This window comes from Ailuropoda melanoleuca, chromosome 7 (assembly GCF_002007445.2).
Source record: "Ailuropoda melanoleuca isolate Jingjing chromosome 7, ASM200744v2, whole genome shotgun sequence".
Lineage (NCBI taxonomy): Eukaryota > Metazoa > Chordata > Mammalia > Carnivora > Ursidae > Ailuropoda > Ailuropoda melanoleuca.
In genome coordinates, this window is record NC_048224.1 from 24172524 (window position 1) to 24195703 (window position 23180).

General features: G+C 39.2%; 1 protein-coding gene across 7 annotated transcripts in view; it reads right to left on the reverse strand.

The window, feature by feature from the left end:
* Positions 1-23180, reverse strand: part of KIF24 (kinesin family member 24) — an 80222-nt gene that overhangs the window by 21342 nt on the left and 35700 nt on the right. For 5 of the 7 annotated variants that reach the window (XM_034664036.1, XM_034664032.1, XM_034664034.1 and 2 more), the window contains exons 4-9: positions 19204-19301; positions 15887-16102; positions 11291-11378; positions 6875-6991; positions 2178-2299; positions 1238-1343 (exon numbers count right to left, since the gene is read on the reverse strand). In XM_034664036.1, the coding sequence (XP_034519927.1) occupies positions 1238-1343; positions 2178-2299; positions 6875-6991; positions 11291-11378; positions 15887-16102; positions 19204-19301 (747 nt within the window). The remainder of the gene's footprint in view (positions 1-1237; positions 1344-2177; positions 2300-6874; positions 6992-11290; positions 11379-15886; positions 16103-19203; positions 19302-23180) is intronic. The other 2 variants (XM_034664037.1, XM_034664038.1) reach the window with 2 other exon arrangements.

The window sequence follows — 23180 nt, forward strand, 5'->3', positions numbered from 1 at the left end:
GAAATTAATCTTTTTTTAAAGATTTTGAGAAAGTGTGCGAGAGAAAGCATGAGTGGGGGGAGGGGCAGAGGGAGAAGATGACTCCCCACTGAGCAGGGACCCTGAGATCATGACCTGAGTCGAAGGCAGACGCTTAACCAACTAAGCCAGCCAGGCGCCCTGAAATTAATCTTAATTATATGTTATGTAATCCAATATATCCAAAAATATTTAAAAAACCCAGCAAAAATATTATTTCAGCATGTAATCAGTATGAAAAGGTATTAATGAGGTATTATACCTGCTTCAAGATCCAGGGTGTATCTTACACTTAGAGCATATCTCAATTCAGACGAGCTACATTTGGAGCGCTCAGTAGCCACACGCGGCTCAGTGGCTCCCTACCGTACAGCACAAGTACAGATCTTAGCCACTTTAAAGCAAACGCAGAGGATAGAGTACGATGTTAAACGTCAATGTGGGGATGCAGTCAACCTAATCCAGAATGTTGGAAATCTTATAGGACAAGTGACCCAGTTTTCTTCAACAAATACACTGATATTAAGAGAGAGAACAGAAGAGCTGATATGGAATAAAAGAGACTATCAAAAGCAGTCCAAGGGTCCTGTTTACATCTTGATTTGAACAAACTGTGAAAAGACATTTATGGGACAACTGGAGAAATGATAATACTTACTGGATAATAGATAACATTACATAATTATTTCTTCAGGTATGATAATGGCATCACAGTTATATTAAAAAATAAGAGTCCTTATCTCTTTGAGATAATAAAATATTTGTGGAAGAAAGGACAGGCTGACAGGATTTGCTTTACAGTAATCCAACCAGGGGAAGGAAAGGGTTGGTTAGATTTTTCACATGTTGAAGCCAGGTGCAAGAATTTGGGAGATCATTAAACGATTTATTCTATTTTTTTTATGTTTGAAAAATTAATACAATTTAAAAACTTGATGAGAGAGAGAAAGCTTTCCTGCGTTAACCATTCAGCAGCTACAGAAATACTTTTCAGCTCCTAAGGGACTGACCAGAGGAAGAGAGGGCAGGAACAGAAGGGAAGAGTTGCCTATAACTGCTAAGAATCTGACCGGGCAGCCTCCATCTCCAGCCCTGGAATTCCACTGCCACACAAAAGCACGCCCTTGCCCCACCCCACCCTCACCCACTCTGGCTGCATGTAAAGAGGGGCTGAATTTCTCAAGAGGGATTTTTAGATTAAAGCTTTCAAACAACTTACAGCCAGAAGACTCTGGTTTATTTCTGCACCTTCCATCTTTGTCTGTCTGTCTGAGTCTCTGGCATCTGCTGCTCTTTCGCTGCCAGCCAAGTCAATAAAAGAGATCCTAGAGAAAAGACACAGCAGGGATAACTTCTTGGGGGCTCTGGCTCATTTTTCCATTAGTCAGCATTTTGGGGCAGCAGGAAGAAATTAACACTAGCCCATCCTCTGGAAAGAAAAGACATACTGTCAGCTTTCCAGAAGTATTAAAAGATTCTGATCTGTCTGCTGTTGCTGGCACTGTTCACTCAGACACTTCCACTGGTTTTAATCATTTGTGAGATATTAATAAAATTAATAAAACATTCTTCCCATAAAGCAAAATGACTACAATGCAAATCACTTAGGTGACCACTTAGATAATTAAATAGAAACTTTTGTGGGCTGCTTTCCAGCCAAAAAAAAAAAGAAGAAGAAGAAGAAAGTAAGTTTAAAAAAAAAAAAAGATTCATTACTCAGAGGTGAGATAGGCTCATCCATCAGTGTGGCAGAGTTTGCTAAGATAGCACCAGAGAAGCAATGAATGTACCCAATTGTCTTATGGCTTCTTTCAAGAAGGATAGATTAATTTTCTCTCTCTCTCTTTTTTTTTTTTTTGGCCTGTAAGCTGAGATGCATTTCCTACTATTTCTTTGCTGATACTGTGTTTCACGTTAGAAGCAATCAATGTCCCTTTTAATAACTTAGGCTTGACCAACAATAGGTCATTACTTCATGGTTAATCAACTGATGGCACTTTAATACAATGATTTATTTCAGGGCTAACAACTCTACTCTGTATCCCTGGTATTTATTAAAAACTCCATGGTGGCAGAGTGTCCTGTTGTTGATAACACATATTTCAAAGTCACATTAGGGAAAGGCAGACAATGCAATTCCTTGCGTATTTCCTGCTCACCTGCCAAATGTCCTCTTGGCTGAATCTTTGATCTGAATTTGGATGATAGCATGGGAGCGGGAGGAGTCTGCGTTAACTCCAGTGGCCCCGGTGCTGCGCTCCTTGCTGCCCTTCAGAATCACCTGAAAATAAAATCCATAGGGTGATTTCCCCAAGAAGTAAAAAATCCCCCTGGTTCCTAAGGGTTGGCTGAGAGCAACGGAGACCAGGAATATAACTTTGTCAGTACACTGCAGTATTTTCCTTCTACGTAGAAAGCTGCCTAAACATTAAATCATACAGAGTAAGTACCCAACAGCAACGCAAACAATGTGGAATACTAACCTTGCGGGAGAACATTCAACAGCTCAAGAGCTAATTCACGTCTTAATCTTATATATTCTTTTTAATATCTTTGATAGATTTAGCCTGACTACAGTCTCCAGGGCATGACTTGTCTCCAAGGCAATGTCCCACAGTACCTGTCTATCTCAGTAACTAAAGCAAAGGACACAAATGTGCATCACGGAATGACTGATTATAACCAACTGTTCCACCAGGATGCACTCAAAAAGGCGGCCAGGCCTGATCTGTGGGAACATGCGAGTACTGAGCTATCACAATTGACACGAGCCCATGATTTCCCTTGAGACCAAATGCCCCTCCAAATAGGAGTGTAGACTAGGGTCCATGTAGCCCACAGGGAAAGAGGGAGTAGAGGTGAAGCCTCAGGACTGGCCTCTTGCCACTGAACACACAGCCATATATGAACGTGCTGAGCTGATTTTAGAGGGAGTGTTGATTACTGAGAATCAAAAAGGTGAAGAAATAATATTTGACAGGGGTGGCTGGCTGGCTCAGTCAGTGGAGTGTGCAACTCTTGATCTTGGGGTTGTGGGTTTGAGCTCCATGCTGGGTGTAGAGATTACTTAAAAATAAAAAAAAAAATTATTAAATAAAACAGTATTTGGTAGAATCTTCACAACAGCCTAGATATGAGGTGAGTTCATTATATTATGCCCAGTATATGTTGAAGAATAAACTCAAGAGGTTGAGTTGCAGAGCACCTGGGTGGCTCAGTTGGTTTAGCATCCGACTCCTGGTTTCAGCTCAGGTCATGATCTCAGGGTGATGGGATTGAGCCCTGGGTGGGGCTCTGCGCTCAGCACAGAGTCTGCTTGAGATCCTCTCTCTCTGCCCCTCCCCCTGTTCACACTGTCTCTATATAAATAAATAAAATCTTAAGTAAAAAAAAAAAAAAGAGGTTCATTTGCTCACAAATAGCTGTTGTGTGACAGAACCAAATTCCATATCCAGTATGTCTGATTCCAAAGGTCGTGTGGTTTCCACTATGCTGTCAAGTACTTATGATAAATTCATTTATTTTGCAGTGAATTAGGGTAAGAAGTCCTAGCTCATTTTTTCTCAATCTTTCAAAATTTTAATTTATATTATATTGAACATAGCCACAGTTTTCAAATTAAGAGTCCAAAAGTTGCCAGAATCGAACTTCAACAATAGGCCATAAAATATCTTAACATGCAGGTACTTTAAAAAAGTTTAACTAATATGGATGGAACTAGAGGGTATTATGCTAAGCAAAATAGGTCAATCAGAGAAAGACAATTATCATATGATCTCACTGATATGTGGAATTTAAGAAACAAAAAAGAGGGGGCGCCTGGGTAGCACAGTCGTTAAGCATCTGCCTTCGGCTCAGGGCGTGATCCCGGGGATTGGGAATTGAGTCCCACATCGGGCTCCTCCGCTGGGAGCCTTCTTCTTCCTCTCCCACTCCCCCTGCTGTGTTCCCTCTCTCGCTGGCTGTCTCTCTGTCACATAAATAAATAAAATCTTTAAAAAAGAAAGAAACAAAACAATAAAACAAGATGAAACCAGAGAGGGAGACAAACGATAAGAGACTCTTAATTGGAAACAAACCGATGGTTGCTGGGGCGGGAGGGGGGTTGTGGAGGGATGGGGTAACTGGTGATGGACATTAAGGAGGGCACGTGATGTAACGAGCACTGGGTGTTATATGAGATTGATGAGTCACAGGCCTGCACCTCTGAAACCAATAATACATTATATGTTAATTAATTGAATTTAAATTAAAAAATGTTTTAAAAAATAAACTTAAAAAAAGTTTAATAGTAAGTTCCTTCATAGTTTAAGCAGTTGCGTTTCTGAAGATTATCTGTATATGAGATTTAGAATTGTAGAGTCAACTTTGGAATATTTTAGATGTACTCATTTTGTAAATAGTCTGCTAAAAGCATAACAGGTCTCTCTGATGAATCTTTTTATTAAGAGAAGAACCTGTTAATTTGTAACGCTGGATTTTCCACTACATTCTAATCAGAAATCAGAAGACTGAGAGCGGTAGTTCCTTAAACTGGGTGCGGCAGGCGCCCCTGCCCTGCGCTAACTAAGCTCCGCCGCTGGCTAGGCCACGTAAGGCACATCTGTTACTGAACCATCTAGTTCAACTGTGCTGCTTCATCCTGGCCTCTCCCCTGTCACTCTGACTTCGTGCTTACGCAGACTGAAATGCAATGATGACAATGTGTGATGTTCTTTTTATCAAACTTTTCTTTCCTTTTTCTATCAGAAAAGGAAGACATGCTTACTGTGGAAAACTTGGAAAATACAGGAAAGGTATTAAGAAGAAAATATATACCTTCGCTAATCCCAGAGTTAACAAGATTCTGCTGTATTTTCTTCTAGTTTTAGGGTTCTCAAACCTCTTTTGCTTTTTTGTTTTTGGTCTTTTACAAGCCCTGCGAAGAGACAGGGGAGATCTTTTAAATCTCTACATTTGTGTAAACAACACGCTTGATAAGGGAAGAAACACAGAGAAGTTGGTGACTTATCCAAGGTCACATAGGTCATGTGGACAGAAGGCAGGTGTCCTCTGCCAAATGTGAGAGTAATGATACTACTTCTGCTGGGTCACAGTGAGAGCTCAGAGAGGCCTCAAGGCCATACCTAGCCAGGAACTGTGGACAGTGACAGAAACTCACAGGATGGTTTGTTATTCACCCCCAAGGGAGTCAAGAAAGGCTGACTTCTGGGGTTCTATTAGAGTTTTACACCTGGTTCTCCATGCACCTTGCCCACCTTATCCATCATGATGTATTAGGTACTTGTGAGTATGTCTCAGAAAACCTAACATGTTGAGGAGACCTTTCCTGACTAAATGCCTTTTAGGGAAGGCATGAAGGAATTTCTAGTTCCGGTCATTTCCTCAGCTTCAGAAATAGCCTGCAATCACCATTCCTTTCAGAAACTGTGAAATAAAGCAGCTGAACTCTGAGGAGTAAAGACCCTGAGATCATGACCTGAGCCAAAATCAAGAGCCTGATGCTTAACCAACTGAACCCACCCAGGTGCCCCCCCCCAATAAATACTCATTTTAATAAAGAACATCTCTCTCTCTTTTTTTTAATTTTCCATTTTTTTTAAGTAATATCTACACCCAATATGAAGCTCGAACTTACAACCCCAAGATCAAGAGTTGCATGCTAGGGACACCTGGGTGGCTGAGTCGGTTAAGCATCTGCCTTCGGCTCAGGCCATGATCTCAGAGTCCTGGGATTGAGTCCCTCATCGGGTTCCTTGCTCAGCGGGGAGCCTGCTTCTCCCTCTGCCTGCCGCTCCCCCTGCTCGTGCTCTCTCTGTTAAATAAATAAAATCTTAAAAAAAAAAAAAAAAGAGTTACACACCAGACCGACTGAGCCAGCCGGGCGCCTCAAGAACTAACATCTTTGTGTAAATTTCCAAAACTTTCTTTTCACAAATGTAAAAATCAGTTTCATGGGGGAAATAGAGCTTTATAGATCAATGTGAGATTCCATGGGCTCTCCAGTACAAGTGAACCAAAAAAAAAAAAAAAAAAAAAAAAAGGAAAGGAAGGAAGGAAGGAAGAAGGAAAAAAGAAAGAATAAAAAGAATAAAAAGAAAATAGAGACTACACTTGGGGGGAAAATGCAAATCTAGGAGCTGGGCAACATTAGTGCAATCAACTCAAAAATCACTAGGCCCCCTTTTCCTCTCACTACCTCCTTCTCAAATTCCTCCTTCCGTAACTAAAGTCTATTGGGCAAGTTTCTAAATCTAGGTCTTTTAGAAAAAATATGTTACGTGAGTAGTGAAATGGGGACCTGCCACCAAAGAAACCTATTGCCTGGAAAACATTCAGGGACATTAATAAATATTATTAATAAGAATAGATGTGACAAATTGAGCTAGCATCACAACAAGCATCTTATGTATTTTATCTCATTTCCTTTTCTGTCACTCAACCCAATCATCCACTATCATCCACATGTTTCGGGCTCAGAAAGGTAAAGGACATGCTGAAGGATATACGGCACTGGGACCCAGGTCTGTCTGGTTATAAGGCTTTAATCACTAAGCTTTCTGCACATATACCAAAGGAGGGCTACGAGCACTTCAGTAGTACAGGCACTATGTACACATTAAGCCTCTATCAGTGGCATACAGCTGAGGCTCATTTGGGGAAGCTTTCACCATGTGGTCTCTGCTACCAATTATAGCCAGGGCAACGATAAAACAGGAGACAGATTTATTAGAAGTTTGAGAATGGATACCCATAAGAATGTAAAATGGCTGTAGAAATGACTTAAAATTCTGTAAATCTCTGCAACTGAAAAAATACTCATCAATTCCCTGATAGAAGAAATCTTGATCCAAACCTGAGAAATGTGATGAGTCAGTGCCTCCTCTGTAGAGGCGGGGAAGTCTTGGTGCCTGCATCGTGATGACCAGGTAACACAGTACACCTGAAGGAGAAAGGTCCTGGAAGGACAATCCTGTGTAAAAAATGAGGCTGCTAGTTGTGCAGGCAGGCAACAAGTGGCCATGCCTGAGTGCACCTGAGGGTGATTTGTGAGGGTGACACTCAAAGATGACACCGGATGGTGACACCTGAACAAACACACGGGTGATACCTAAGTGAGCATGAACAGTGACACCTGAGGAAGTGTGACACCTGAGTTAGCAAGTGCTTTTGTTTCGAGTCAATAAATGTTTATGAGGGTATCCATAATTTATAGCAGCTTTCCACCTCGATCTCAGCTGGCTTTCTTGTACACCATCATATATATTACAGAGTATCAGTGGCAATGAGATAACATATTGACTAACAGGAAACTTCTTTCTGCTTTTCTTAGGAAAGACAACTTAGGATAGAGCAGTGCATAAAACTCTTCCAGTGTAGAGGAGGTGATCTGACACCAGATTGCCCATTGACACAGTGATGGCCCATAGCTATGGAAAAGGGACTTCCTCCCAACATATGCTCCTTTCCCATTCAGTTGGTTTAATCTTCAGGGATAAAGACATCATGGGGACCCACTCTCCTGCAACTCCCTGCCAAATGAAGGAACGACTGGGGAAGAGGGGGCAAGAGGACCACAGCGAATAGGAGTATGAGAAACAATTTCCTCAGGACTCTACAGTGGAGGGAGCTCTGGATTAAGGTTAAGAGTGGTCAGTCTCAGGAAAGCCCCTTCAACACATCTCATGAACTTTTGTTCTTCACCTGCCTTTACAATTGCTAGAAAGGGGCTCTTGGTTCTTAGGTAACTCTAAAATAGCCACAGTCACGTGCTATCCTCAGGTTTTAGATCCCAGGACCCACGAATAGGATAATCACACAAATATGAGGTCCCAGCCCTAAGTAAAATGTACCTACTTGTCCTAGCAAAAAGAAACGTCAGAGGAAGACATCAACGGTGGGTCACCCTGACATTTCACACATACAAGTCCCTGGAAGGGTGTATTTGAAGCTGTTTTAAAGGTAGGTTTTGTCAAGTACCTAGCTTGTCCTTCTAGCCTTCTCTCTCTGACTCTAGCCAGGCCTGCTGGATATAGTGAAAGAATGACTATAATGGCTGCAGGCTGCATGTTAGAATCACCTCGTTAGCTTTGAAATAACACCTACCTCCATACACTGTTGGTGGGAATATAAAATGGTACAGCCACTTTGGAAAACAGTTTGGCAGCTCCTCAAAAAGTATGACCCAGTAATTCCTCTCCTAGGCATAGACTCAAGAGAACTGAAGACATAGGTCTACACAAAAACTTGTACGTGAATGTTCATAGCAGTATTATTCATAATACTGGCTTCTATAAAAGTGAAAACCTATGTGTCTATCAACTGATGAATGGATGAACAAAATATGAATAATATATCAATAGAATATTATTCATCACTAAAATGAAGTATTTATATATGCTACAACACGGATGAACTTTGAAAATACACTAAATGAAAGAAGCCAGAGACAAAAGGTTGCCTATTGTATGACTCCACTTATATGATATGGCCAAAATAGGCAAATCCATCGAGACAGAAATCAGTGGTGGCCAGGCCTTGAGGCAGAGGAAATAGAGAGTAACTGCCAATGGTACAAGGTTTCACTTTGAGGTGATGAAAATGTTCTGGAATTAAATAGTGGTGATGGCTTCACAACTTTTTGAATATTCTTTAAAAATCACTAAATTGTATATTTTAAAAGGATTACTATTATTATGTGTGGATTATAACTCAGTAAGACATGTGGAGTACCTGAGGGGATCAGTTAAGTATCCAACTCTTGATTTTGGCCCACCCCCGTGCATGCTCGCACTCTCTCTCTCTCAAAAAAAAAAAAAAATGTGTGTATACACACACACATATCTGTACATATATATGTGTGTGTATATATATATATATTAAAAAACCACTGATGCATACATTTTAAAAAGGTGAATTTTATGGTATGTGACCTGTATTTCAGTTTAAAATAATAACAATATCTACATTTGGGCCTCACCCCAAGAGATTCTTATTTAATTGACCTCAGAGGGACTCAAGCAAGCATTAAAAAGACACTGTGATGACACTAGAAACATAAGCCACAGAATGAGACAACATGCTTATGACACAAATAACTGACAAATGACTCACATCCAGAATATACAAATCGTGAAAGACAGACAACCCAAAAATGAGGGAAAGACCCTAATTGACATTCCCAAAAGATGAAACCCGTAAGATAAATTAAAAATATGAAAAGTGGGGCGCCTGGCTGGCTCAGTTGGTACAGCATGTGACTCGATCTCAGGGTCATGAGTTTGAGCCCCACATTGAATGTAGCGATTACTTAAAATCTTAACATTAAAAAAAAATACGAAAAGCTATTCAATTTAATTCTCAATCTGCAAAATGCAGAATAAAACCATGATGAGATATAATTAAACAATTCCAGACTGGCAAAAATTTAAAAGTCAACAGAAAGTTTTGGCAAGGATGAAGAACGGGGTTGCTCGTGTACTGCTGCGGTAGCGCGCACAGCTTCGGAAGGCAGCTGCATCATCTAGTGAAGTGAAGATACGCATGTCCTCTGACCCAATCATTTCACAACTAGATCTACATCCTAAAGAACTCGTACGCTATGTACTGGAATACCCGTGTAAGGATATTCACAGTTATAAGTTCAGAATAGTGCCCAAAGGGGCACCTGGGTGGCTCAGTCGTTAAGTGTCTGCCTTCGGCTCAGGGCGTGATCCCAGAGTCCTGGGATCGAGCCACGCATTGGGAGCCTGCTTCTTCCTCTCCCACTCCCCCTGCTTGTGTTCCCTCTCTCGCTGGCTGTCTCTCTGTCAAATAAATATAAAATCTTTAAAAAAAAAAAAAAAAAGAATAGTGCCCAAAAAGAAACAATCCCAACTATCCATTAACAGAATGGTTAGATAAATTGTGGTATACTCATACTTTTTATTGAATACTATACAGCAAATAAAAACAGCCATATGCAAAAACACAGATGGAATTCAAAAGCATAATGTTGAGCAAAAGAAGACACTAAAAAATACAGTGTGATTCTATTCACATAAAGTTTAAAAACGGGCAAAAACGAAGTTATATAGTTAATGGATGAATACCTAAGTGGCAAAACTATAGCAAAGAACAAGAAAGTGATTACCATAGGGGGGCTGGGTAACTCAGTTGGTTAAGCGGCTGACCTCGATTTCAGCTCAGGTCAAGATCTCAGGGTCCTGGGACAGAGCCCTGAGTCAGGCTCTATAGTCAGTGGGGAGTCTGCTAGGGATTCTCTCTCTCTCTGACCCTCGCCCTGCATGTGCTTGTGTTTTCTTTAGCTCTCTAAAAATAAATGAATAAATCTTAAAAAACAAAACAAAACAAAAAGAAAGTGATCAGCATAAATGTCAGGATTATAGGGGACCGTGACTGGAAAGCTGTATAGGGGTTTGCGGGGTACTGAAATGTTCTATTTCTTCATCTGGGTAATTGATTATAAAGGTGCTTGTTTCTTTATACTAAACACATCTAGACTTTATTAGGCATTTTTCTGTAGAGTGCTATTTTTCACAATAAAAATGGTCTTTTTTACCTAAGGGGAAAAATGTTCCTAATGATACAATGTAAAGCCAGGGTTGAGGACTGCTGCATTAAAGGAAGAATCACCAAAAATTTATTTGTACATAAGTTAATAAATTCCCAGAATGGGAAAAAAATTTAAATATTTTAACCTCTGTGTGTGTGTGTGCTAATATTTTAAACTGTTAACAGTGGGTATCTCAGTGGGTATCTCTTGAATTTTGAACCCATGTGAAATGTATCAACTATTAAAAAAATATATATATATTTTTAAGTAATCTCTACACCTAACATAGGGCTCAAACTCACAACTCTGAGATCAAGAGCCACATGCTCCACTGACTGAGCCAGTCAGGTGCCCCTTACTATTAAAATTTTACTTCAAGTAAGGATATTTCTCTCCAACAGCTTTTCCTATATATTTCCCATAGAAATATATACATTATCAGCCGGTGAAACCAGCAGAAGAGTATCCCTCTCATGCATTAGGTTCTCCCACATCCTCCATGGTATTGAGACAACAACCCTGTAGAGAAGGGAGCTAACCTCTCAGAGGACTCACATTTTGCAAATGCTGAAGTGGCATGCTTGTCATGGCCCTTTGGCTAAATCTGAGTCCATTATACCTGCTAGATAGCAAAATGAATTCTTTCCCTGTACTTAGGCTGCTGCATTGGGGGGGGGTTGTTAGGGGAAGGGGAGGTAGTAAGGAAAGAAGAGTTACCTCTAAGAGGAGCTCCACACTATCCACCTGAAGCTCTTGCAGTCCCACTATCTGTACCACGTGCTTGCTATCTTCTCTTGCAAAGAGCCTGCAGATACAAGAACATGGTTGGTATGGAAGGCCTGCTGTAATGGACTCTGTTCTTGCCTCCCCATAACCATTCCATCATTCCCCTATGAGGTAGGGATTCTGTTATTTGAGTAAGATTGATGTGTATCCTCCCCGCCCACTCCCACACCTCCTGACCCCAGCCCTGGGCTTCAGAGATGGTTCTTGCCTGTTGTAAACAAGTCAGCATCTTTGGCTACAATTAAAAGAATGAACATATGATCCAAACCTATGCCAACCAGTGGATGGTATATCCGTGGTTTCAGTGATTGGTTCAGGACTGGATATGGGATCTCTGCTGGTCCAATCAAAATAAAGTCCTAGTCTCTGGTTGTTAGGTGCCTAGGAGTGAGGTGCTGGTGCTCTTTCTTTCTGGAAGTGAAAGTATATGTGGTCCTGGGAGCAGTGGCAGCCATTCCGTATCCACTAGAGAGCCAGTTTTGGAAGTTAACATCATAGAAGGGGGAGCTGAGCAAAGAAATTAGGTCCTTATAACATCCTTGAGCTGCTAGAGTAAACAGACCCTAAGGCCTGATTCTCCTCTAGGCTTTCTAGTTATATGAGCCGATGACTTCCCTAAATACCTTAAGCCCGTGTAAGTGGCGTTCGACTTTATTTCCAACATTAGGAGTCTCAATATATCTTCCAATGGAGGAAGGAAGATCTGGTGCTATAACTGAATTTCATAGGCCTATGTGTAAGGTTATGGTCTGTCATCGTCATTAAACCAGATACATCAAGGGGCACATATTAAATCTGTTAAAGACTCAAAGATTATTTTTCTCCCTTAATAAGATAGTGATTGAGGTTAAGAATGGAATTCTACTTTATAGCCAAAAAAGGAAATGATTTTCTCAAAAAATTTCTTTTAAGAAAAAAAATTTCTTTTAAAAAGAAAAGACTTTATTTATTTGAGAGAGACAGAGAGAGAGATAGGGGAGGGGGGAGCTGAGGGAGAGGGATAAGCCGACTCCCCGCTGAGTGGGTACCCTGATGAGGGGGTCATTCCCATGACCCTGAGATCATGACCTGAGCAGAAACCAAGAGTTGGACACTTAACTGACTGAGCCACCCAGGTACCTTTAAAAAATTTTTTTCTTAGTTTATGTTTCACCCCAAGTTTCCACATTTTTACAGAAGGACTGGAGGAAAACAGCTTCACCAATCCCTGTGACCTATCAGAAAACAACGATTGGAACAGTCAGGCTTCTGGAATAAAAGAAGGATCTAGCTTTCAGAGCCCTCATGTCATTCCTGAACATATTTTCTGAGGCCCTACACCCTGAGCTCACCCCAGAAAAGTTCCTGATGGACAGCCCGAAATGGACTGCTAGATTTTTAAATCTTATAAGAAGTGTATTTCTATCACTTTTTATGCAAGGGTATAAAAACAATGTAACCTCTACTTTTAAGAGTTAATTTGGGACTTCATGCCTAACATATAATTGCAGTTTCAACCTCCCCCAGAAATGTGTCTTAAACCCACCAATCAGAAATTTTCTGATAAGCACCAGTGAGGTAATCTGTCACATGGGCCCTCTCTATCCCCCGCAAAGGAAAATTAGGTAATTCATCTAATAAGACCCCCTTGCCCTTCCCCACAAAGGAAGGTGATCTCACCTGGAACAATCTTTTCTTTTGCTACTAACTTTCTTGCCCCACACTCTTTTCTATAAAAACCTTCCATTTTGTACAATTCCTTGGACCTCCCCTCTAATTTTGCTAGATGGATTAATGAATTGCTTCATGAATTTTTTAGTAAAGCCAATTAGATCTTTTAAAAAAGAAAAAAGTTGATTTGAAGATCTGTAAGCTTTGGTTTCTAGCTTAAGAGGTGGACTGAGGGGGCGCTTGGGTGGCTCAGTTGGTTAAGCATCTGCCTTCAGCTCAGGTCGTGATCCCAGGATCCTGGGATCAAGCCCCGTGTCGGGCTCTCTGCTCAGTGGTAGCCTGCTTCTCCCTCTCCCTGCCGTTCTCCCTGCTTGTACTCTCTCTGTCAAATAAGTAAAATCTTACAAAAAAAAAAAAAAAAAAGGACTGAGCATACATGTTTCAGTTCACCTTTGTCAAAGTTTTACTATTACTTTTAGGAAATATAATTTATTAAAAAATAACAGATAAAGAGAATAAAGCATAATGGCCCTAAACAAAAAGAAAGGATGCCATAAGTGGATTAGGACATTTCAGAAGAACCAGGAAGATAAGCAAAAGAGATATTAGCCAACTAACCAGAGATACTAAAAAAAAACCCAAAAACCTCTAAAAAGAAGCTTCAAAGACATCCCCTTGGCTACAATTAAAAAATGCAAATATACAGGGAAATATATCTGAGTAATTCATTAAAGAACTGCACTCACAAATAGCTGACTAGATATCCTGACTGTGTCTTCACCTAAACAAACTGACCAACAGACCGGACAGACAGAAGGACAGATGGGGGGAGAGAGAGAAAGAGACACACACACACACACACACATACACACACCACAACACCTTTTATTCTCCTGCTAACTGTTCTTTAAACAAAGAGGACTTCAACTACCTCCATTTTGACCTCAAACTTCCTAATTAAGTTCTTTCCAGCTTATCTCTTCACTCAGAGAAAAGACCCTGCAGGCAAAGCATCCCCATAAGGGAACCCAAACTACCCCCACTACCCTCTCAAGCAATAAGGACTGCCCTGAGCCAGCAAGACCCCACCCATGATTGACCACAAGACAAAGATCAACTTGACCTTCACCGCCCACCTGCGTGTACCCACCAACCTTTGTCCTGTATTTTCCTTATACAAACCTAGGGGAAAAAAAAGAGTGGGGGACGCCTTGAGGATCAGTCAGTTCAGCGTCTGCCTTCTGCTCAGATCATAATCTCAGGGTTCTGGAATCCAGCTAGCATCCGGCTCCCTGCTCAGCAGGGAATCTGCTTCTTCCTCTCCCTCTGCCCCTCCTCTCACTCGTGCTCACTCTATCTCAAATAAATAAAATCTTAAAAACAACAACAACAAAAACAACCCAACAAGTCATAATTTTGGCATGTTGGAGGCAGTCTTTGAAATGTTAGCATGTCTGCTGTCTTCCTGGTGTTGGCCTCACTGAAATAAATTCTTGTTTCATCAACACTCATTTTTCTTACTTTGGATTTTGTCAGTGGCTAGTGGTTGAACTTGGTCTGTTTGGGAGCCCTCCAGAGCCAGAAGCTCTAGCACCCCAGTGCCTGGCTACATTCTGACTAGAAAGGGCTCCTAAGTAAGAGTGCTAGGGCTTGGAAGACGAGCTATGATTGAGCTAGCTTGAGGCTTCAAAACCAACAGAGGGTAAAAAAGAAAAGCAACTTTTCTCCAAAGCAAACCCAGAGCAGAACTCTCCTTTATTTGGCAGCTGCTGAGGCAGGACTGAACCCTGAGCACCTGTATATTCTCTGAAGTGCAGCATACCCGAAGGTCCCCTTTTCTTTGGAATAGTCCAAAGGTGGTGGTCTGCCCAAGCCTAGTTGCTGGCTTCTCCAGTTTCATGACTCAATACCCTACCATGGGGGCCTGGCCTATCATGCTCTCCCTACTGAGCTCGAGCTGCTCTTCCCCCTACCCCCAATTCCAGTGCTTGCCTGGAGCATGTGGAATTTGTACATCCTTTCAGACAGCTCTGTAGGGTCTAAGATACCTTTGCTGGAGGCTAGTTTCTGTCACTGATTTGGCTTCCCCAGCCTTCCACCATGCTTAGCCTCAACTCTCTCCACTTGGTGTGGCTGCTCCCAACACGTCACAGGTCTGGTTAATTCTATTATGACACCCTTTTATCCTTCCACCTCCCTTATTCCATCTTTCCTCCTTATTCTCCCAGTCAATACCTTCACAACTTCATTGCTTCTTGCTCAATTAAAGTCATCTGTTTCAACCTAAACAAAACTTTACACCAGAAAAATACAATAGGGATTTAAAGTCAGTTACTGAATCCATTTTTTAATTACAGCATTATGTTGCAAGGGCAACAGTTTAAGACTTACAAGAGCTAAAAGTCTAATGTGAAAAAGAGAGATTTTCTTTTCTTTTTACCAATTTCAGAAAACTATCATTAAGTTTACCCTAAGATTATTGAGGGTAAAAAAAATAAGAGAAAGCAGGAAACATGATTTATAGTTCTTCCAATGTAATAATAGGTCAAAAGAATAGGAAGGGATTTAAGTACATGTTGATATCCTGACTTCCTGAAATCATGACCTTTTTCATAGACCAAAATAAAAGGGATATAGTCTTTTGGTAAACAGTAGGATATTGATCACTTAAAAAAATACTAATGGAAGGCTAATTTACATTTTTCTCTAGCTGAATTGACAGGTTAAAAAATATTCATCTGATGCAGGAGACTAATATCATAGAAAGGCACTAATATAACAAGACCTCGCATCAAATCCCATGATTCAGTAATGCTGTGGGACTCTGGCCTAAAAAAATGATCCACAAATATACAGTTTTCCACTCATAATCAGTACCTTTTTCTTCTATTTAAGAGGTCATAAAGTTGTCCACAGTAGATTTCATAGAAGCTGATCCACACGAAGAGGTGCCTTCTTGGCTGGGACACTTCTAGTTGTCTGAAGATATCTCTGGCAGCCAGAGCATAGAGTCCTGGGTTCTGATGAGTTCCTATCATGGTGTGGGTCTTCCCAGCACCTGTCTGTCCATATGCGAAGCAAGTGGCATTGCCTCTAGGGGAAAAAGTCATTTGTATAACATATATACTAAGAGAAATGCTAATCTACACGTAGATTTTTCATGACAAAAGTCAGATAGAAACAGAATCCTGTTTACAGCTGGCAAAATTAGCTATAAGAATACAATCTTTTAAGGAGAGGAGGGCTTTACATAATAAAAACATAGGAAGAAGAAAAAATATTCTCAAAGCAGTACCTGAGTTTTTTAATAGGAATTTTTTTTTTTAATAGGAACTGGTTATACCATAAAACAAGGACCTCATGCTCTAGAGAATTCTGGAGAAGATGATTTTGCCTTAATCCTAAAAGGTAAGTTTGATGAAAGAAGTAATAGAGAATTAAAATTAACACAATAAATAATGGAAGACCATATGATGAACAGGGTGGTACTGACTACTCTTATAACTATTAAGTAAGGTTAGACAGAGGTAAAATCAGTGTAAGCAAAATATTTGAGGAAGGATTCGCAAAAGGGCTTTTTTAAGGGCCTCAGTTTTCACTTTCGTTAATAAATGAATGGGTTACTTGATTTTTAAGATCTCTTCTAGCCCTGACATCATGTGATTCTAAGTGAGAATCACTATTCTTATATGTGGGGAGGGTATGTGCAGAGGTATGGGAGTGAGGAACCGCAGAATAAGAGGTGGAGAGGACAGTTGGGAGAATAACCTGTCAATCACATGTTTTCAGAGGAGCTAGAGGCCAAGATTATCTGAGTACCAGAGGCCCAACTACATAGTACAGAGTAGAAAGTGACCATAATGTTAAATAGTAAAGCAGCTATTGCAGACCTTGAACAGGAATCTCATGGGTTAATGATAAAAGCAGCTACTTGCAGCAAGAAAAAAAGTCTATGTACAAAGAGAGAGGTAGGGGGATACTGGAGGTGGGCAGAGAGATGAACATGAAGAAAGGAGCCTCAAGCCAGAAAGAAACCAAAGAACGAGTAATAGGACAACAGCAAAGGAACCATGGAAGTGTGAGGAGAAAGAGATGGTAGCTAACCAGATTTAAGCTGCTTGAGTGGAGACCAGTTACTCCCGGTCTTTTGAATCAGGCTCCTGGCCGTGTAGGCACTTGAACACACTGGCAGAGGAACGTGAGTAAAGGAGGAAAACATGAACACACTAAAGAAGATTTAGCAGAATGATACTAAAGAATAATATCTACCTTACCTTCTGAACTTTTTTTTTCTTTTGAGAAAGAGAGAGAGACAGCACGCATGTGCATGCAAGCACAAGTGTGGGGTCGGGGGAGGCACAGGGGGTGGAAGAGGGAGAGAATCTCAAGCAGACTCCCACGGGAAGCGCGATCTCACCACCCTGAGATCATGATCATGACCTGAGCCAAAATCAAAAGCCTGAAGCTCAATTGACTGAGCCACCCAGGCGACCCCTTGCACCTTTTATTTAATTGGTACTATTCTAACATTCAAATTCTAACTTTGGAAACTTGCTCTCTTAAAAAGTACTCCCTAGATTTGGCACATAAGAAATCGAACCTGAAAGGTATTTCACTTTTTCAGCCTGCTCAGAAAAAAAAAAATTATTGACGTCTACAAAACGACAATAAGAAGAAAACGACAATAAGAAGAAAACAAAAAAACTGGGCAAATGAAGCTATCTGAATGGCCAATGAGCACATGAAAAGATTCTCAATATCAGGCATTTGGGAAAGTCAAATTCAAACCACAATGAGATCAAGTTACATACCCATTAGACTGGCTAAAATAAAGACGACTGACAATACCAAATATGGTGAGGATGTAGAAATGCAATTCACAGGGCGTCCCTGCCCCTCCCTGCCCCTCCCTGCCACACTCATGTGCATGCTCTCTCTCCCTCAAATAAATAAGTAAATCCTAAATAAATAAATAAATAAATAAAAAAGGAAATAAAAAATAAAAGAAAGAAATGCAATTCACATACATCGCTGTTAGGAATAGAAAACGGGTATATGGAAACCTGTTTGACACTTTCTTATAAACACACACCTAGCCTATGACCCAGCAATTCCCTTTCTAGGTTTCACCCAAGATAAATGAAAACATATCCAAGAAAAAGACTTGTACAAGAATGTTCATACAGCTTTATTCACAATAGTCCCAAACTGGAAACAACCCAAAAGTCCATCAACAGGAGAATGGATAAATTGTAGTATATTCATAGAAAGGAATAGTACTCAGCAATAAAAACTGCAACGTGTACTAATATCAAAAAACATTATGCTAAGCCAAGCATAAAAGAACCTATACAGGAATGATTCTATTTCTGTGACATTCTAGAACAGGCAAAACTAATCTATAGTGACAGAAAGCAGGTCAGTGATTATATAAGACCTGAGGGTGGAAGTGGAGATTTACTAAAAGGGGACACAAGAGAACTCTCTGGGGTGATGGGAATGGTCTATTATCTTGTTTGAGGAATTGATTTCTTGGATTTATACAACTACCAAAACTCAGCAAACCTGAATACTTCTTAAGACCTGTGCATCTAATCGTATGTGAATTATACCTCAATATTTTTAAAGTTATAAAAATTATTTGTAAAAAGTCAAACTACTTTGGAATCAGTGATACTAGCAGGCTGCTTGGCATTCTTTATCTATATGTGCGCACATTTTGAATAAACAGAAGTCCCTAGTGCCTTTTTGGTTCCATTTAATGTTTATTAAGTATGAATAATTATTTCAAAATTTGAAATTATTTCAAAATAATTCAAAATTATTTCAAAATTTTGAAATCTATAAAAAACAGAATAGTCACTTATTTATTCCCCTTCAATGAAAAAAGTAACTAACTACAGGCAGAGTATATCATTCCTATTATCAAAAGTTCAAACTACAACCACTTAAACCTTTTTATTCTGAGGACTTTGATGAAATTATATTGTTGACAACTTATATCTTTGCTGAAAATTTCTGAATGCTTGGTAAATCCTATAGAGACAATATACTCTTTAGAAGAGTCTAAATTCATCAGATTAAAACACAAATTCATGTCTAATTCAAAAACTGAAAAACATAAATGATATTTATAAAGAAACTTGTTATGGAAAACAGTATGAAGCAAGAGAAGCAAATAATTACTATCATACCCATTGAAAATATGCTGAATGAGTGGGTGAGTAGTCTTCATGTACACATCCCGATTGGTGCATGCTTCACCAAAGACTTCATCAAAATAAAAAACATGCTGAAAAAGAAATGTGATTTTTATAGAAAGAGACATTTTCTGGATTTTCTTCACTATTCTAGTTAACACATGATAAATGTGTAAGTATACTTTTTAACTGATTAAGTAACTGACTCTGACAAACTTAGAGATAAATAAGCAATCAATAACTATCAAACAACAGGGCCTTCTTCCACTTGAGATCTCTGCAGATACGTTCTTATAATGTAAAAACTAAAGCACACAATTTTTGTTCTTTCTTAAGTGAAGTAAACTGATGAATACAAGAGTGAGCCAATCCTCCTTAGGTCCACGAGAAATGAATTCTATAGGGATTATCCTCATAGCCCAACTAGGGCCAGCATATTTGAAACTTGGGGGAATTCTAGAGGAAGACTTCCACTTCATAGGTTACATAGCTGAGCTTTTCTTTCCTTTTTAAAAGATTTTATTTGAGAGAGCATGAGCGTGGGGTGGGGGGCGGTGGGGGGAGAGGGAGAAGCAGACTCCCCACTGAGCTAGGAGCCCAACACAGGGGTCAAACCCAGGACCCGGAGAGATCATGACCTGAGCCAAACGCAGACGCTTGCTTAACCAACTGAACCACCCATGTGCCCCAATAGCTGAGTTTTTAATTCCATGAACATTTATTGCTCAGTTGGTAACATGTATAATTGCAGTAGGCACTTCAAAGGGCCCAAAGATATAGATATTACCCTACTATTACCCTCCCCCACCACCTAAAGATGTGAGTCCAGACAAGTACACAAATGATTCAAAGCTAGAAAAAATTTGAGAGATAAAGTACATGTGGAATTCAAAGGAAAACATATTCCTTCTGATTGGGAAAGACATTATGAAAAAGACTATACACAGGAAGGGCTGTGGGGGAAGAAGAGATGGAGGCAGGGAAGATACTCCAGCCACAGGGAAAGCACAAGGAACATTTAGGGGACAGAGAAGATTCAGTGTGGTTGAAACATAGGATCTTGGTAGGTAGAAAGGTGAAACAGAAGGCTGGAATAATGAGTTAGGACTATGTTGCATGGGTATTGGGACACTAGCCTTAAGAATGTTCATATTTAATTTAGCAAATAGTGGGAAGACAATAAAATCCCTTTGCAAAGGAAAGGGATGATCTGAGCCATTTTCTGGAAGATTAATCTGGCTTCCCATTGTGAATGGACTAAGAACAGGGACACTGGTAATCAAGTGGTGAGTTAGGAAGAGTCTAAATTTGATGATAACAATGAAAATAAAGAGGAGATGGATGCATGAGAAATCTGGCAAATGCCTGGATATGACTTGCTGGGGAGAGAAAGTAGTCCAAGATGACCCCCAAATGAAAAACCATGATAATCTGGAAAAGGATAGAAGACCCTATTAAATTGGGTCTGGAAAGCATTAATTCAGCAGACATAATCATTTGCATAATTTAGAGGCTACTGGCAGCCCAACTATCTCTGAGTAAAAATCCTGATCGCAGTGTAGTAATGGCAGTCCATATACAATGAATGAGACAGGAGGTCCTTTCTTCTTATACCTCTTGTGCCTGCTCTAAATATCCAGTTAAGGGAAAATCCAGCAAAGTGAATTTGGGCCAATTTACTGTATGGGTCATTCTACCCAGGTTTGATTCTGTTTCATGTACCATCACATCACATTAGCATGGAAATTTGTTAGGTCACCTTAGCAGAAATTGGGGCCACAAAGTTGAATTTACAGTTAGAAAATATCACCAAGAGCTAGAAAGTAATCAATCTGTGCAGCACAATAAAGAGATCTGTGAACTTCTAGTGGTATGAAATATGTAATAGGATTTTAAGAACAATAAAATGTTTTTAACTTTTGAATCTGGGTGAAAGGGTTCATTGTACTTTTGAATAAACTTGAAAATGGCAATAATAAAAAGTAACATATATTACTAACATATTTTTTGGCATTTTTCAGGAAAATAAGAAAAATGAACACAAGTAAATGTGGGAATTCTTTAAAATTTTCTTTTACTTCATTGAGTAGATGGCTGTTCTTTCTCTTCTTCTATAAGTGCCTATAAATAACTTTAGCTCTTGAGTAAACACCTTAGAAAACATTTATTGATTAAAGGCATTAGTATCTTTCCTTCCAATAGGATTTAGGTACGGATTTTCTCAGTATTTCTGTAAATATCCTTAATGAAAGATATGTGAACATGGAAGATTATTGTAATTATTATAATTATCACATATATTATATAAATACAATAAATGCTAGCACAAGATATCTAAATATACATACATATATAATATATATATTCCATAAAGTCCTTTGCATCACATATACTTCATTTGATCATACTTTATAAATTAGGTTGTAGTAATACTCACTTTAGCCTTGTAATGATCAGAGTTCCATAATTTATTTTTTAAATAGATTTTTTCAGATTATAAAAGTAACATGTATTTAAAGACTACCTCTGGAAAGAACAGACTTAGAACAGGTAATAATGGTTGCCTTCAAGGAGGAAATACGATCAGCAGGACACTTTTCACCGCATACCCTTTTGTATGTTTTGATTTTGAAATAGGTGAATCCACCTTACTCAAAAGTTTTTACTTTTTATATAAATGTAACACGCTGATTACAGAAAAATTTAAAAACATGGAAAACAATAGAGAAGAAAATCAAATTATCTATAAATCTTACTACTCAGAGATAGCCACTGTTGACTTTTTGATGTATTTCAGTAGCATCTCTTTTTTCTATATATATTTCTTTATTTAAGAAGTTGGAATTAAATATATACAAATTTGTTTCCTTGTCCCATCACATATTATGCTGATACAAAATTTAATCATAAGTAGGATAGCACACTGCATGTATATGATCATATATATATTAAGTAACAAAAAAAGATTTGAAAGGATAGGATATTTAATTAAATGGATACATGAACCTATTGTTTGAATTCTTGAATAAGTTTAAAAATTGAAACCCAAAGAATCTAGGATCAGTATTTATTTTCTAGGTTTGCTATGAACCTCCCTTTCTTCTTTCCATTTAAGGAAAGAAAAGGGGGTAAAAGCCCTCCCAGCACTTGTAATTATGGCATTGATAGGTAAGGACTTTGACCTATAAGAGCAAAGGTCCAAAGTTCAAACTGCGAAGAAAGTGCTGTGAAAACTATGGGTGCTCAATAAGTATTGAACAATGGTAATGACAAAGAAGTAAGGTTATTATGTTTCGGGATAATGGAAAAATACAAAAGACAAGACAATGCTTCCTTAAGGGAATTACTGTGACAGAAGCATCATTAAGGACTTCTTGGGTAATGGTAACTGGACAGGGCTATTACTATGGCTGTAAGAAGACATGGAACTAGATAACATTAGAACCAATTGGCATTTAGACCATTTTCAAAATAAATACCTCCCACCTAGACCTAATAGACTATGCATTGATCAGCAGTCAATAAGGCTGTTAAAGTGATTGGGTTGTTTATACAGTGGCCTAGTAATTTAGTGCTCACAGAAAGACTCAGTGGATTACTTTGAATGTTGCTGTGAAACCTAATTTTGATAACCAAAGAAAAAGTTGAACAATGCAAGTATAAAAGAAGGGGAAAGTGTTAACAATTTGACTTCAGTGTTAACATATTTATTCCAGAGAGTAAAATCTCAGCTGACTCGGGTGAAATGCTAGCACAACAGATTACTCACCACTTTTTCTCTCTCTACCATTCACTGGGTTTTGAGGCAAGAGAGCAAGAAAGAGGATAGTTTGAATATAATATGAATGTTTAGGGAGGCAGATTCAGATTAAGAGGGACCTGAATTCCCAAATCTTAACATCTGGTGGATTATCCTCTGTTTTAGATTATTTACAATTGTTTCATAATTTTAAGAGTACCTAAATTATGGT